We start from the raw sequence: 16,938 nt of genomic DNA, 5'->3' as shown, positions 1-16,938 counted from the left end.
TGTTCCTTATAAAAAAATAAACAACTTTTTGTTTGAAACATTTTCTTGTAAACATCACTGTTTACCCGCGAGGGCGCTAATTAGGTGAAAATTTTGTTGTATGTATTAATATGGGAATAGTTATGTGTGTGTGGCTATTTAAGAGTGGAAATCTGTCTTTATTTACGTGACGTCAAAGAACAAACGATTCAACTCAGTCAATTGTTTGTTTTCACTTGTTTTTTACCTTTCATAATTTATTTTTCACTACCAACTTACCAAGCACCTTATGTGTATCAACTTACCAAGCTATTAAATTAATAGTCTAATATATTATAAGTCTGTGGTTAGGGATGAAATTTTGTTTTTGTATGTTCGTAATTTTTCGGGTCATTACGGCATTAAAAATATATGGAAATTCTGAAAATCTTAACCTATAAACAAAATTATGTTGACAGCATAGATCACGAAACATGTCAATCTGAAAAACTAAATAACTTTGAAATAATAAAATGGAATTACATCAATTAAACGTAGCTTTAGGTGCCCTTCAAGTATTACGATCGAACGTAAGCCAAGTATTCGAATCTTTAGGTAATGGATTACGTTCTGATCATGGAGAAGACTTAAAAGAAAGTAAATTTATAATCGAATTACAAGATTTATTATCGACAGTTAACGTAAACTTAAGGTAAGCCTTTAAATTAATTAAATCAGAATTAGATGCCTTCATCTGTAAGCACATTCTAGTCGCAAACTCAACCTACATACCGTTTTTCAACTGTCTAACTCAATTTGTAGAGGCTATACAGATATGCAAAGCCATAAAAATGACTTAAGAAAAAGTTTTTTCCCCTGAGAATCCCCTTCAAATTGCTGAAAGAAGGGCCTGTTACTCACAACATCAAAAAGCTTTGTATTTCAATTTCACATACCAAATTACAGCTCATTTGAATTAGAGTGGGTCGTTGGAATAGCCCAAACGTTCGGGGAACAAATATTATATTTATAGGATGTTTTTTAATTTGACATCTACGTGAAACTAGAAAAATAAGATTAATCGAAGAAAATGCATCAAACTAAAAATGTTAGTTTCAAAAGCACACAGGGGTATAGAATTCGATCTGAGTTTTCAGGTTCAATTAAAACCTCACTCTGATTCATAACTGACAAACAGTAGACGCACACTTTAAAGACAGAATAATTTAATTAAGCAATAATTCACAAAAAATTTAGCTTTTTACACGTTTCTTCATTCAATTTGAACAAAAATGGTCTTTATAAAAAACAAACCCACCTTTATTGGAAAATTTTTCGAAGAGTGCCTCGATTTCTCAGGTACAATTATACGAAATAACAATTTTGATACGGAAAAACAATTTTGGGTAAAACTTTTCAGTCTGTGTTTTCCTAAACTGTACGGTTTGCTGACAAATGTTTCGAAAAAAAGTTACTTTTTTAATTAATAAAAACTTTATGATTTAAAGTGTTTATTAAAAATCTAGGTCAAGTTTAATGTCTGCGTAAGATGTGCGTTAACACACCCTGTATAAATATAAACTTTAATTAAAACTTATTGGTATTTTTTACAGAGATGTCGAACAAGCTGTTTCAAATTTACAATCACCTCCAGGAGCGTTTAGTTTAGGCAACACAACATACTTAAGTCAGGAGACAACACAAGAACGCCAAGCGTTATACAGTCAACTAGTGAATAGTTATAAATGGACTGATAAAATTCATGATTACAGTAACTTAGCTGTCTCATTACTCAGTCAAAATTCATTAAAACGTTCCTACACAAGTTCTGGTAGTGCAAAACGACGTCGAACACAAACGAGTAGTCATAATGTTTTACCAGAGTACGTTTTATTTATTTTTAAGATATCGAGGCTTAAAATTAAAGATAAACTTATTTTTTTAGGGCTGTTGATAATTTAATCGTCAGTATTGATCGATTGTATAGTGATATGAGTATCACTCCTTCAAGACCATTTACAACAAATGCAATTTTACAGGTAAGCAATTAATGGGCTGCTAACATCGGGCCTTTAGCACCTAAACTGAAAGGTCTTTTGAAAACATCTTGATACCTACAAAATCTTCGGTAATTAGTTTATTAATATTAGTTAGAACCTTGATATCTTTTTTCGTTTTTGAATCGAGTTGACAGACGGATGGACGGACAACCGGAAATGGACTAATTAGGTGATTTTATGAACACCTATACCAAAATTTTGTTCTTAGCATCAATATTTTAAAGCGTTACAAACTTGGGACTAAACTTAGTATACCTTGCATACTACATATATGCATGGTATAACAAGTAGAATCTTCTTTTAACTTCTCTTGTTTAACTCCCGAGTTAAAATGCAGTGTCTACTCGTTCTGAGGTTCAATTCAAGGAGCTGGCATACAGTTGTGACATCTTTCAATTAAATCGTTCTAGGATTCAATCATTCAAAGCTAGATTAGGTTCTGATACTGAGTTCATGAAACCAATTTAAATATGTTAAAATTCTCCGATTAAATCTTTGCTAGAGCAATGTATGTTCTCATCGTCAAGGAAACTATATTTATAGATAGCCGGTGTGCTCGTTTTTAGATTTAAAGTTTAAAAAAATGTAATCTTCACATATCTACTCCTGCTCTCTAATGAACATCTTGATACCTGCAAATAAAGATTCCTGTATTTTTCGAATAGAAAAATTTAGAATTATGGGACTAAAAAACAATCAGGGAAGTTTTATTATAATCATACAAAAGTCAAGGAATTTCATTTGATGGCACACTGAATCCTTGCGTTGACGATTCTTGAGGAATTATTATTGAAAAATGAAAAAATATCAGAATATATCTGAATAATAATATTTTTGCAGATAACGTTAGGTCGTGTTTTGAAAGCAGTCATTTCCCTAAAAGGTCTAATGATCGAATGGGTATTTGTAAAAGGATTTAATGAAATATTAGATTTATGGACAGAATCCAGACATCGAGTATTTCGAAAAGTCACCGAAAATGCACATGCAGCAATGTTACATTTTTATTCACCCACATTACCTGAATTAGCTGTTAAATCATTTATGGTAAGTAAACAGTTTAGACCATTCAAGATTAAACAAAACCGGATTAAACAATAACCAGAGTAGGAAACTGCCTAAAGACCCCGCGTGTTCACGAAAGAAATTGCAAATATTTCATAGAGAGTAAATTTAATGGGAATATTGAAAAAAAAAATTTTTTTGTTGTTGACAAAAATGGAAAGATTGTATATAAGTTTTATTGATAACTGGGAATTGCAACTCGCCAACTGGCGATAATTCGTACTAATTGAAATCAAAAGAAGGCCCGAATACAGTAGTTACAATTTCGACTTCCAGATGGTAATATTTGTGCTTACCATTTTTTAAGACCAATAAAAATATTCAAATTGGCGATAAAAATCTACTTACTTACTTACCATTTATCAAAAACAAAACTGAAAATCGGTTAATCTGGCCCTGAGAGCAATGAAAAATGTAATGCGTTTTATTTTTTTGCAGACTTGGTTACACAGCTATATAAATTTATTTAATGAGCCATGTAAACGTTGTGGAAGTCATATACATGCAAATTTACCACCAACATGGCGTGATTTTCGTACTTTAGAAGCATTTCATGAAGAATGTAAACATTAATAATAAACCCTTATAATTTTAATTTTTCTTATTAGTTTAATTTGTATGTAAATTTTAAGAATTTTTTACGAAAAATAATCAAGTAGAAGTTATGGTAATTTTTGTGTTTTTTTTTTTTCTTTTTAAATCAACCTACAAAAGACACCCTGTATAGTATTCTACAACTATTTAACTATGTAAAATTTCAAATTCGTTTCATATAACAAAAAGGATACTCCCTTTAAAAAATTGCAAAGCTTCGAAAGTTTTCTACCAACCTTTATAATTGAAATTTTTGGAAAAACAAAACTATCAAAAAGTACAATCAATTCAATTATAAATCCAATTAATTCAATTATAGCCTCGTAGTAATGTGTGTCGGAAAAAGGGACAATGATGTTCAAAACGGACCTTATGGTCACAAATAACATGACGTCAATAAATATTAAATATATTTAAATTAAACATTTCTATAATTTTTCAATAAATTTATAATTATAATAATTAAAATACAAGATCCAACAAAATATTTATAAATATGTAAATATTATTTCTGGTATTTGTCCTTTAATCACATCTGTAAAACCACGTCCAATGGATGCAAATTGAAAAGTGATGGGTTTGCCATTTAAATCATTAATTATAACTTGACTTTGTCCTTCAGTACCGTAGTACCAACACCCAACCTGTTAAAATAAAATACAGAAGATAATTTTAAAATTTACCCTCGTGGAATGTGTTTCTGAGGTGACAAATATCATTAGTAACACATGAGTTAGTGGCGAAAATGTTCCTATTTGTTAATCAAAAATAAATTTTTAATTCAATGATACGATCAATACGTCTGCGATTGGTTAAGGCACTGCTTTTTCCGGTGTTGTCATATGGTGCGCAAATATGGGGAATGGGACAAATGGATCCAAGATTAAATAGTCTTGTCTGCGCTGCATATAAAAATATATATGCAGCGCAAATAATTAAATTACCTACTTTTATACCATATATATATGAAATATACATAGTATATTAAGTTTAGTCCCAAGTTTGTAACGCTTTAAAATATTGATGCTACGAAAAAAATTCTGGTATAGGTAAATCGATCGGAAATCGATCCGAAATATCGTTTTTTTCGAAAATTACTCGGCCAATCGCCAAATAAACTCGATTTTTGAATTTCTTGGGTCAAAATTACCTTATAAACTGAGTTTCACCAAATTCCGAAACAAATAATTTTTTACGATTTTTTCGAATTTTTCTAAGGGGTACCCCTTGAAAAAATTGCAAAAAATCGATACAAATTTATCGTCTCCAATTTCGATAAAACTCTGTATATAAGGTAATTTTGACCCAAAAAATACAAAAATCGGTTTCATTTAACGATTGGCCGAATAATTCTCGTGATAATACCGGAAATCGATCCGAAATATCGTTTTTTTTCGAAAATTACTCGGCCAATCGCCAAATAAACTCGATTTTTGAATTTCTTGGGTCAAAATTACCCTATAAACTGAGTTTCCTCAAATTCCGAAACAAATAATTTTTTACGATTTTTTCGAATTTTTCTAAGGGGTACCCCTTGAAAAAATTGCAAAAAATCGATACAAATTTATCGTCTCCAATTTCGATAAAACTCTGTATATATGGTAATTTTGACCCAAAAAATACAAAAATCGGTTTCATTTAACGATTGGCCGAATAATTCTCGTGATAATACCGGAAATCGATCCGAAATATCGGTTTTTTCGAAAATTACTCGGCCAATCGCCAAATAAACTCGATTTTTGAATTTCTTGGGTCAAAATTACCCTATAAACTGAATTTCCTCAAATTCCGAAACAAATAATTTTTTACGATTTTTTCGAATTTTTCTAAGGGGTACCCCTTGAAAAAATTGCAAAAAATCGATACAAATTTATCGTCTCCAATTTCGATAAAACTCTGTATATAAGGTAATTTTGACCCAAAAAATACAAAAATCGGTTTCATTTAACGATTGGCCGAATAATTCTCGTGATAATACCGGAAATCGATCCGAAATATCGGTTTTTTCGAAAATTACTCGGCCAATCGCCAAATAAACTCGATTTTTGAATTTCTTGGGTCAAAATTACCTTATAAACTGAGTTTCATCAAATTCCGAAACAAATAATTGTTTACGATTTTTTCTAATTTTTCTAAGGGGTCATAAGATCATTTGGCTCTTTGCTGCGTAGGACCTATCTTGTAAACCGTTAGAGATAGAATATATTAAACAACATTGTTTCGTAAACATCACTGTTTACCCGTGAGAGCACAAAATTGTATAGTATGTATGTTATGGTTATATCAGTTATAGTATCAGACAGAGTAATCAACACTGTCCATACATGGTATTTCGACAATTAACTCAGTCAATTGTTTGTTTTCTCTTGTTTTGTTTAATTTTTTTTTGTATCACTAACCGTTTATGACTTATACAACTATGACGATTTACTTATTGAATATTTGACCGATATGTCTTCTAATGTTAGTTGGATGGATTGATCTGTCTTTTTCAATATTGACTTAAAATGGTCATTTGAACACTCTGTGTGAATTTCAGCTTTTATACTTTAACGTGAGAGAGCTCGGGTACTGCGCCCCTGATTACCTGCTACCTACCGAAGGAACCGTTAGTCAAGGTTTGTAGCCCCCAAAGATTGGTCCCTACACCAGTGAGAATACGCAAAAAAAATTTCAGCTTTTATACTTTAACGTATGTCTGGCAAGCGCTGGCTCTTAGTCCATAAGTTATACAAGTATTTTAAATTAATAGCTTACTGGTTTAGTTGTAATTGTAACGCTAGCTGTATAATTTGTGTTTGGTGTAATCTTAATTGGTTCCTTGAATTTAACTTTATATGTTTGATTTGAACCATCAGAAGTTTGAATTGAAGCTTTATTTGAAGCACACACTATGTTTGTATCTTTATGTATTAATTCTAAATCTACATCCAATAAAACATGTGCTTGTTTAGAGCCATACAAACCAAATCCAACCAGAAATATAGGACGATCAACCATCAAATTAATACCATCATTTATACAACGCCGGATCAAAAACTTATTACGAATACTTTTAAATCTGTTCACAACTTGTTCATTTCTAATCAATTTTTCACAGTGTCGAGGTACATCCGAAAATTCAACAGCTGGCTTTGAATTAACTGTAATGTTTAACATTAATTCTTGAATTTCACGATCAGTCAATAATCCACTTTGAACAGGGCCATTATTAAACTCTTCAATTGTCATTAATGGAAAACGTATTAACTTAATTGCTGGCCCTAAAACTAATCGTTGTTTTTCTGATGTAAGGGTTAATTTTCTTCTGGCGCATTCTACTTCCGTCCATCTTAAAACGGCTTCATATAACTTTGATTCTTTAATTTGTAAAGTATCCCGTTTTAATAGTTCAATTAAAGTCTCCAAATCAATATCATTAAAATCGTCAACAGCTAAAACTTCTATTGTGTTTTGATCAATAATATTTAGACATTTGTCTGCTAATTCTGGCTCATTAAAGAACTTGGCTTGTCTTAACAATAAAACAGCATGATCACAATCTAAATTTGTTTCTAAATAATCTACACAATAATCTTCTAAAGCTGTTACATTGTATTTCTTTGCTACGTATAAGGTAGACATCACTGTTTCATGATCGATTTTCATTTCATCTGTGTAAATAAATTTTAGAAATGCTAAAAATATTGTTGGTTCAATGTCAGGTAATTTAATTTGATCAGATTTAGTTGCTAAAGATCCAAAAAACAATGTTTCAAACACATCACTTGCAGCTGCTAAAATCAGTTTGTGAGCTGGTATTCGAAATTGTTTATTTTTTCCCACAATAAAATTAATATCGGATAGTATTTCGTTGTTAAACAGAAAATTAAAACGTGCTTTAATAGTTTTTTTTGATGATTGCCACTTTTCAATAATATTTGTATTCGATTTTATCACATCCATCTTTAATCAAAATAAAAATAAGTACAAAAATAATTGAGCTAATAAAATAAAATAAATCAAAATTACTTATGTTTTGGCAAAATTCAAAACGAAGTCTCACACAAAATGTAACGAGGGATGAATGACGGAACGACTGAGTACGAATATTGAAGAATAATTTCCCAAGTTCCCCCTAATATATTTTATCTGTGTTTAGCATGTTTAGTGCATAGAATACATTCTTCACATCTCTATGGTTTAGTGATTTTAAGGTACGATTTCATGATGACGCTTGACGCTAGCTTCTAGCGTTAAATTTGAACACATGCTATAATTTCGATCAGAGTGCCATCTAAATAAAAAGTAGCGATAAAGCTGAAAATATTTGAGCTTCAATAGACCTTTTCATCGTGTCATATGCGCAAGTGCAGAGTTTATTTTTTCGTACTGACAGCAGTAAGTAGGACTAAGATAGAAGATATTTGCTATGCATTTTATCACATTGGTTATAAATCATTTAGTACGAAACAAATGTGAATCGTGATTTTAAAATGAAAAGCTCTATTAATTAACGCTGGTATCATTGGGTGCGTTTGGCAGAAAAAAGCGCTTGAGAGCGCTTACTAGCGCTGAAAAACAAACTGTACTGATAATTTACATTTGAAAAATAATATTTGTGCAATTTCATTTCTTATTTTCACAATTTTTAATGCATTAAGTTTAATTAATTAGTGTTTTTCAATAATTTTAATTTGACATTTTTTATAACATTAACATGTAAAGAATTGCAAATTATTCATAACAGCCTCCTTTAACGCCAAAAACTTTCACTGATAGCGCTGGCATCGATTTTATTGTCCCTACCATGACTACGCACACAACGATAATCTAGAGTCTAAGGAGGTCCTTAATCGCTTTGTGGGTGAATTCACCATACATTCCATCCAAGGGGACATTTCCGAACGCACCCCAAGCATCTATCAAAATTTCTTAAACAGATGTCAAATTTGATGATAACATGTGGTTTTATATTTAGAAGTGGTTATTGAAATTTTAAAACTGAATATTAAATTTATTGTTCAATAATAAAATACCACAATTTTTAAAATTTTTTTCTATCATAATATTCTAAATTTACTTATGCCATTTTTTACGAACAAGATCTCAAAATGAATATAAAAAATACACAAGAATTAAAATATACAGTGCCCACAATACTCAAATTTTTACATCGATTTGAAAATGAAGACATTCCACAACATACAACAAAATTTTTGAATCATGTAAAAGATAATTTTGAAAATAATTTAGAACTATTGAAATTTGCATTAAATTTACAATATTTATTTCATCAATCGGACAAAAATCAACCTATAGAAGAATCGTTTTGTAAGATATTATTTAAAAAATATCTCGAATGCAATCAAAATTCGATTCAGGATTATATCGAAATTATAAATTTATATATTTTATGTTATAAACCTAACAATTTTAATAAAAGATTAAACGTATTTTTAAATTTAATTCTCGAATCTAATGAAAATGATGAAAATTTTATCAAATGTTTACAATTACTTCATGCAATTCATTTTATATTCGTTTCTAGAGAAGAAAATTTTTTGTTAGTGAAAAAAATCATTACAAAATCAATATTAACTTCAAAAAATGAAATTTTTACATTTATTAGTTATAAAATATTACCCAAATACTTACAATGTTTAGAAACCTTCGATAAAACCGATCAAAATTTATATAATAACGAACTTAGGGAAATTATTATCGAACAATTTCAAAAAACTCGAAATTATTTACATTTATGTTGCGTAGCTGATTATTTAATAACAGATCCACGTAAAAATGACCGGAGTGTCGTGGAGCAAGCATGGTTTTGGGAAATGATCCAAAAAGGGTTAAGCGATTCTTATGATTCGAATTGTCGCAAAAGTTCTTTATTTTTATTAAAATTTTCGTTAAATATCAATGAATTTAGTTCGAAAATTATTAAATACGATAAAAAACATGATAAAAAAATTTGGGAAACGTTTATATTTTTATATGAAACTTTAGACGAAAAACAATCGCATATTATACTTCCAGCGTTAAATTCTTTGGCTTGTTTAACAGAATTACATTCAACATGGCAAGTGATTATTTATCGACGTTTATTATCACACGATAGTTCGATAATACAACGCTATGGAATCGATCAAATATTTAAGTTGGAAAAATTAAGCTTAAATATTTTCAATGATTTAATTGTGAAATTAAATGATATGTATTTATATCAAAAATCAGATAAAAATATCAATTTAATGTCATTTTTTAAACATTTAAAAGATGGAAAATTATTGGATGCATTTTTATTGGAATGTACGAAAATTCAATGGCAAGCTGTACCATTCTTTCATGTGTGCTGTGCTTTGCTAGAAGCTGGCCCTACTAGTTTCGAGGGTAAGCGATATCACTTAGTATTTTGGTACATAGTGGTTGCATTCAAATGGGAAAAATTAGGTAATAATATTTGACAGGGCATTATTATGGAAATCAGGAAAATCGTAAGTTATTCAAAAATAAAATGAAATTTTTATGATTTTTTTTTAAAGAAAAATTAAAGAAAAGACCTCTTTCGCGGAGACTTCTCGCCGTTCGGGTGATAGGTTGTTCTCAAGAAGGGCACAGAAGACCCCTTGGTCTAGGTCTTAGGGATCCATTTGTAGTGGCCTTCTTTTCTATTATTATTAATATTATTATATTTGCAGATTCTAATATACATGAAGAAACCATACAAAAATTGATTGATATTTCGGATAAAGTTCTAAATTTATATATTCGAAATGCTTCACAGTGTTTATTGCTCCAATATTTACAAAGTTTTAATAAAATTACAATCGAATTATTAAATCAAATTCAATATTTAATAATTAAATGTTCCATAAACATGAATTCAAAATTATGGACCAATACGGTAAAATGGTTGAAAAGAAACGATATAAATTTCGATATTGATAAAATTAACTCATCGAAAATTCTATTGCTATTAAATGGTGCAAATTATATTAAAAATGATGATTTATTAAAATTATTCGAGAATAAGTTAAATGAATTTATAAATATAAGCACACGACATTCGATTGAGGATCATTTAAATGAATCTTTTATTTTCATTACGGATATGTACGAAGAAATTGATACCTCAAATGATATTGAATTGAAACAAGAGATATCTAGTTTAGTCCAAAAATCAAGTGCGCATTTATTTGGATTCATAACACGAAGTATTAATGAGAATGATCATTTGGAAATTACAGATATTGATAATTATTTACGTCTATGCCAATTGCTGTTAAAAAATTTCACAGGTAATTATCTAAGGACAATTTTTTTTTGATTGAAACAAAGACAAGGGCTCTATCTACTAAGTAGCCTAAAAATTCACAGCTTTCTCTGCTATTCTAAATTCGGAATCTATGATAATCCCACTTGTAGAATCTGTATGAAGGACGATGAAACCTTAATACATGTCATTTGTACCTGTAGAAACTTGCAGAGCGTCAGGTTTAGAATGTTTGACATCCTAGCGAAGAAGCTGTGGGCTTTCTGCGTTGCGTCTGGCCTCGACACAATCCTATAGATTCGTCTAGCAGGGATCCATTTGGAGTAACCCTCTTGTGTATTATTATTATTAATCGAATACTAATATTATTTACAGATGTGAAATTAATTTCAAAATGTCGTGAATCTTTAATCAATGAATCGATTTCTATCGAATTAAAATATTTTTGGCTTTCAATATTAAAAATTTTAATTGAAAACACTCAATCGTATCCAGAGTATATTTGTGATGTACAAAAAATACTTCGTACATTACCATCCATATCCAGCCATAAAACGAATCCAAATCGACAGATAATCAGCTGTTATTACAAAATTTTAAACTCATTAGAAGTTATTTGTATAAAAAATTTCAAAGAAATTGATGATTCCTCTTTAAAACAAATTCAAACACATATTCTTGAAAGCTTAGAGTGTGGAGGTCGTGAATCTGTCTCCGTAACAATGGAATTAATTCAGCTAATTTTACCAAAATTATTACTTATTCAAAATGATATTCAACGATTAATGAGCGTTTGTTGGAATGAAACAGCACAATTAAAAAAATGTGATTTATTTTGGAATGCCATGTTAAAATTTATTCAAGCTTTCTTTCGTCATGAATTATTATTGCATGAAAATTTACGTTTGGATATTTTTCATTATGGTAATATGATTTTGGAAAATGGTCAACAGATGCGTGGTTTAGCGAAATTATTGTATGATGAATTATTTATTTTAATTCTTAAGAATGTTGATGATTATTTTGTAATCGAATCATTAAAACCTTTCATTATTAAAGGTTTAATATTTGGTACAAATTTACGAAAGGATGAAAGGTAAGCTAAGATAGAATGTTGTTTATGTTATACTTTTTAAGATAATTTTCAAATATTTGGTTGTTTCAAAAGTTTTGTCTGTTTGTATCACTTGAGTCACTTTAAACTGTAATATCTCAGTGAATGTTTAATGTTCAATTTAATCGAAATAAGCGCCATTTGAATCACTGCACTTTCACCAACGTAAAACAAATCGATTAATTTCGTCGGCATAAAAATTGGGTGCTCGGGATTCGATGAAGTCGACGAATGCCGTTTTTCTCTGGTCTTGATTGGCAAAGGTTTTATCCGTGATAAAGTTATCGAAGTGCTTGAAAAGAATTTAGTCCGTTAGCGAGAAGTCTGGAGAGTATGGTAGGTGAGGCAGAACTTCGACGCTCAATTCGTTTAATATTCGGACGGTGACCTCTTCATTTCGAAATGTTTCAATCAAAAGTTGTCTATTTTTGTATAACGAACATTTTTTACATTTATACTTTTGTTCTATCTCTAACAATTTACAAGATCGTAGTCGGGGTTTTTTTAGTTTAATTTAAAATTTTAATAAAAACATTTTTATTTTAGGATTGAATTTGAGACAACTGAAATTATTAAAAACTTAGAACATGTTCATATTCTAAGTTCTGTTGAGAAGTAAGTAGTTACTCGATATCAAAATTTCTTCGTTTGGACTCTTTTTACCATAAAAATTTGATTATTATTATAAATTTTGTTCCAGTAAATATGTATGGGATCAATTAGTACGTGTTCGTTCAATTGAAATAGTTTCAATGATTCTTAAATCAAAGCATCAATCTAAATTGATCGATGAATTCTTAAATTTATTAATTAACGAATATCGAACAAATAATCGTTGTAGATATTATGCGAATTCAAACACACATCTTTTTAAAAATCGTTTACTTCAATCGATGTTACTCCTACAACCTCTCTTAGATCAAGAAGCACAAAATTTAAAATTATTTGAATTTGTATGTGATATATTAAAAATCGAATCACCTCAACCCAGTATACGTTATCAATTGGAGTGGCTTTTAGTATTAATCATACATCACGATTGTCAATTAATAGAAAATTTACAATCCCGTATTCAGGAATTTTCATTACTTCGTATGAGTAGTTTAATATCGATTGTCAGTGTCGTGTATCATTTAACTCTGTTAAATCCAATGAAATTTTTACCATATGCAAATTTTATAATTTTACCGTTGGCTATGATGTCCAATTTTAATGTACGACTATATGCTCAGGTAAGTTATGTAAATAAAATTTCAAATTTGTCCCAATTAGATAATTTCTCTTTTATGGCCTATTTTCATGTTGACGTCGACGTTTGAGCGTCAAGTTACATCTTTATAAATTGGTATTTCGTAATAGGAACCCTGATGGAAATATATAAAGCAAAAAAATAAAATGAATATTTACTACAATCGCAATTATTATCCTGAGAAATGTTATTCGTCGCTAATTTGGTAACTGTTACACTGTTTTTGTGAAACAGTCGCCAATTTTCTACCATAATACACCTTCTACACTAACGAAAAAGTATCTAATTCTCAATTGACAATTCCTTACAAAAAAATCTCACAAAATTCTCAAATACAGAATAAAAGAGTTTGACGATTCCTTAAAGGAATCGTGAAAAAAGCCTAAACTCTCAACTACTTACTGTCGATAATGGAGCATTGAATTTTCAGGTAACATTTTTATGGATACTGGAAAAACTTGAGCAACAAACAAAATACAAAACAATTTATCAAAGTTTACAACAAGCGTTAAATCCGTCAAACGTAGTGTGTAAACCCTACGAAAAATTAAAAAATGATTTTTTCTTAACAAAGTTCGACCCCATCAATCATTTAACAATTGAAACCATCTATCATCACTTACCGCGTTTAACGTTGCTCCCGGACGAAGCCTTGGATTTAAAATATTTTGAAACATCATTATTTAAAAATTTTAAAAATGATACCGATATATTAAATTCATGTACATCGATATCATGGGGTACTAAGGAAGTGGATGCTGTCTCTGAATCAAGTGAAAATGATCTCCAAAAAATTTATCAAAAGAAAACAATTCCAGTAAAGATCGCTACTTCTGAATTAGATGTTATGGATACCACGCAAAAATTTCATAAAAATTGTGGCAATTTAATTGTAATCGCATCGCTAGTTGAACGTGCCCCAAATTTGGGTGGATTAAGTCGTACTTGTGAAATATTTGGTGTGGAACGATATGTAATTAATAATTTACGACAGGCTGAATCAAAAGAATTTCAGAATTTGAGTGTATCTTCTGAGAAATGGTTAGATATTCAAGATGTGCCCGTCAATGAATTAGCTGAGTATTTATTTGAAATGAAACGAAATGGTTATACGATTGTCGGTTGTGAACAGTCCACGAATAGTGTTCAGTTAACTGAGTTTAAATTTCCAAAAAGAACAGTTCTACTATTGGGGTAAGAACCAAATACAAGATGGAAACGAAATAATGTAGAAAACTTCCGAATGTATATACATAGGCAGAAAAAGATAGTGACACAATTAGGGTGTCTAATTTTCTCGCTTACACCTCTGACCATGCTAAAAAGTATTCAGTGTTCAAAAAAATAAGAGGAAATTTACGAGTGAACCGCGTGGATAAAATATAGGAAAATACGTTTTTTATTTTTTAAACCTTTAATTTTACTTGGTCATGCATAAACTTAGAGCCCCGATTTTTTTGTGGGTTTCCTTACAAAATCAGGTGCTTATTTTAACCCTTGTGCCTTATTGTTTCTGGTGCTAAGTTCTATCATAGAATTATTCAGTCAGTAAAAATATTGTACGTTATTTCACAGAGATAATATCATAGATCTGAAAAGTCGCCGCCAAAATGGTTGGTCACAGAGAGAGACCAGATACGATAGGCGCGTATGGCTGTCTTCCTCTCTCTCATACGTGGTTTAATCATTAGTATATTCGAAACATGTGTTCCAGTCCAAACTATAACGTCTGCGCGCTTGATTGTGCTGCAATTATTATTGACAGCGAGAGGGAAGAGCATCTATCAGTCCTGCCTCTTTTTCTGCAGTCAAAACTAACCTCCCTATTTATCCATAGCTAGATGGAGCCGTTTTTAGCATTAAAATTTAATTGCGATTTCTATGTCTATACAACTCGTATTACTTCTATGCGTTGTTCACACTTAAATTCACACTGTCGAATATGTTATTTTTAGCGCAAGGGTAAGGGGACTCATAGAATCACTGTCGAAGTTTAGCATATTATTTCCCTTCTATTATGTATGTATATTTTTTTATTTTAATTGATCTATTTAAAAATTGGTTACAGTAATGAGAAAGAAGGCATTCCTCCAAATTTATTAAGTATCGTGGATGTTTGCGTAGAAATTCCACAATGTGGTGTAATACGTTCCTTAAATGTTCATGTAAGTGGTGCAATCACTATTTGGCAATACGCATGTCAGCATTTATTTTATAAGAAAATCGAATAAAATTTTTATATATTTATATCGGCTTATCTTATTTTTTGTCTTCTTTATCCTAATTGTTCCTAAAATAAAAACAACATAAATTTTGAAATTTAAGCGTGTTGATAAAAGCTCAAAATTCAAGCAATGATTTGGATAAAAATAATAGTCCTTACAGGGCATGAAAACAATTTTTATTGTATCCATGCGCTATAGATTTGTAGAGTAATTAAAACGAAAAAAAACTGGAGAGACATCACTAGATTTATTTCATCGTGATCTCAAGAGACCAATTACTAGTTAGTCCGACTACCATACAGGGTGCTTTTTTAAATTGACATATGCTTGAAACTCGAAAAATAAGTTTTATTGATAAAAATGCTTCAAGCGAAAAATGTTGGGTGTGTGGGCGCACATCTTACGCAGACATAAAACTTGACCTAGATTTTCAAGCACAATGAAAAGCTCACTCTACTTCCATAACTGGTAATCGATAGATGAACACTTTAAATCAGATCAGTTTATTGATTAAAAAAGTAACATTTTTTGTTCGAAACATTTTTTCGCGAACCACGTACAGTTTAGACAGAAACGGACTGAAAAGTTTTACCCAAAATTGTTTTTTCGTATAATTGTTTCTGCGAAATCTAGGCACTCTTCGAAAAAAAATTTCCAATAAATCCAATAAAAGCTGTTTGTTTTTCTTTAAAAATCATTTTTGTTCAAATTGAAAGAACAAACGCACAAAAAGCTAGATTTTTGCTATCAATTAGTTTCTAAACTATTCGGTTTACAAAAAAATGTTTTCGTATTTATAAAGAACAACTTTCTAATTTAGTGTTCACCTATAATGTTTTTCAGTTATGATTCAGACTGATGTTTTAATTGAACCTGATTGAAAACTTAGATGGAATTTGATGCAGGTATAAGATGTGTGCCTTTGAAACTAACATTTTTCGTTTGAACCATTTTTCGCGGTTAAATTTTCTTATCGAGTTTAGAGCATACGCCAACTTAAAAAAGAGAGCACCCTGTATTTTATCTATAATTGTACTAGAATCTGGAATAAGAGATGTCAGAAATAAAAAAAACAGCGATAAGTTAAGTAATAGTAGCAAAATTGTGAAATTTATTGGTAAAATAATTCCTACAATTCGTTTCACATGAATTTTGATATATTCTTTTATATACACATTTGTTTTTGTTTTAAATACATACAATTTTCACTTACAACTATTTATTTATTTCATTTGATTAATAAAATGAAAAATCAATTTTCAAATTATTAATAAATAAATTCGCTAATGGAGGATAAAGAAGGAGTTAAGTTCATTTTTTTGGGGGAGAATAAATTTTTTCATAGTCCTGTAGAAAGTTAACTATGCAAATATCTCATTTTCCATTAAAAGTGAACTTCTGAACCCGTTTCTCAC

The 16,938-nt window shown here is 30.0% G+C and overlaps 3 protein-coding genes across 3 annotated transcripts; 2 read left to right on the top strand and 1 right to left on the bottom strand.

Moving 5' to 3' along the window:
• Window positions 1-423: 423 nt before the first annotated feature.
• LOC123296463 (mediator of RNA polymerase II transcription subunit 27) lies at window positions 424-3,678 on the top strand. Its single transcript, XM_044877942.1, has 5 exons — window positions 424-670; window positions 1,572-1,841; window positions 1,904-1,997; window positions 2,859-3,065; window positions 3,522-3,678. The coding sequence occupies exons 1-5, from the start codon at window positions 492-494 to the stop codon at window positions 3,654-3,656; spliced, it is 885 nt and encodes a 294-aa protein (XP_044733877.1). The 5' UTR covers window positions 424-491; the 3' UTR covers window positions 3,657-3,678.
• A 478-nt stretch (window positions 3,679-4,156) lies between these two features.
• On the bottom strand, window positions 4,157-8,557 carry LOC123296330 (BTB/POZ domain-containing protein 2-like). Its single transcript, XM_044877792.1, has 3 exons — window positions 8,479-8,557; window positions 6,435-7,555; window positions 4,157-4,321 (listed from the first exon to the last, which is right to left on the bottom strand). Exons 1-3 carry the CDS (start codon window positions 8,555-8,557, stop codon window positions 4,166-4,168), a joined length of 1,356 nt encoding a protein of 451 aa, XP_044733727.1. The 3' UTR covers window positions 4,157-4,165.
• A 723-nt stretch (window positions 8,558-9,280) lies between these two features.
• Window positions 9,281-15,520, top strand: LOC123296329 (probable methyltransferase TARBP1; the record flags this gene model as incomplete). The annotated part of the gene is made up of 7 exons (XM_044877791.1): window positions 9,281-10,052; window positions 10,361-10,960; window positions 11,311-12,031; window positions 12,596-12,664; window positions 12,750-13,281; window positions 13,729-14,492; window positions 15,367-15,520. Coding segments are annotated over 7 exons (3,612 nt in total), but the record flags the coding sequence as incomplete, so codon positions are not given.
• Between the last annotated feature and the right edge of the window lie 1,418 nt (window positions 15,521-16,938).

Source organism: Chrysoperla carnea, chromosome 3, assembly GCF_905475395.1.
Source record: "Chrysoperla carnea chromosome 3, inChrCarn1.1, whole genome shotgun sequence".
Classification (NCBI taxonomy): domain Eukaryota; kingdom Metazoa; phylum Arthropoda; class Insecta; order Neuroptera; family Chrysopidae; genus Chrysoperla; species Chrysoperla carnea.
This window is presented reverse-complemented; position numbering and strand designations above follow the sequence as displayed.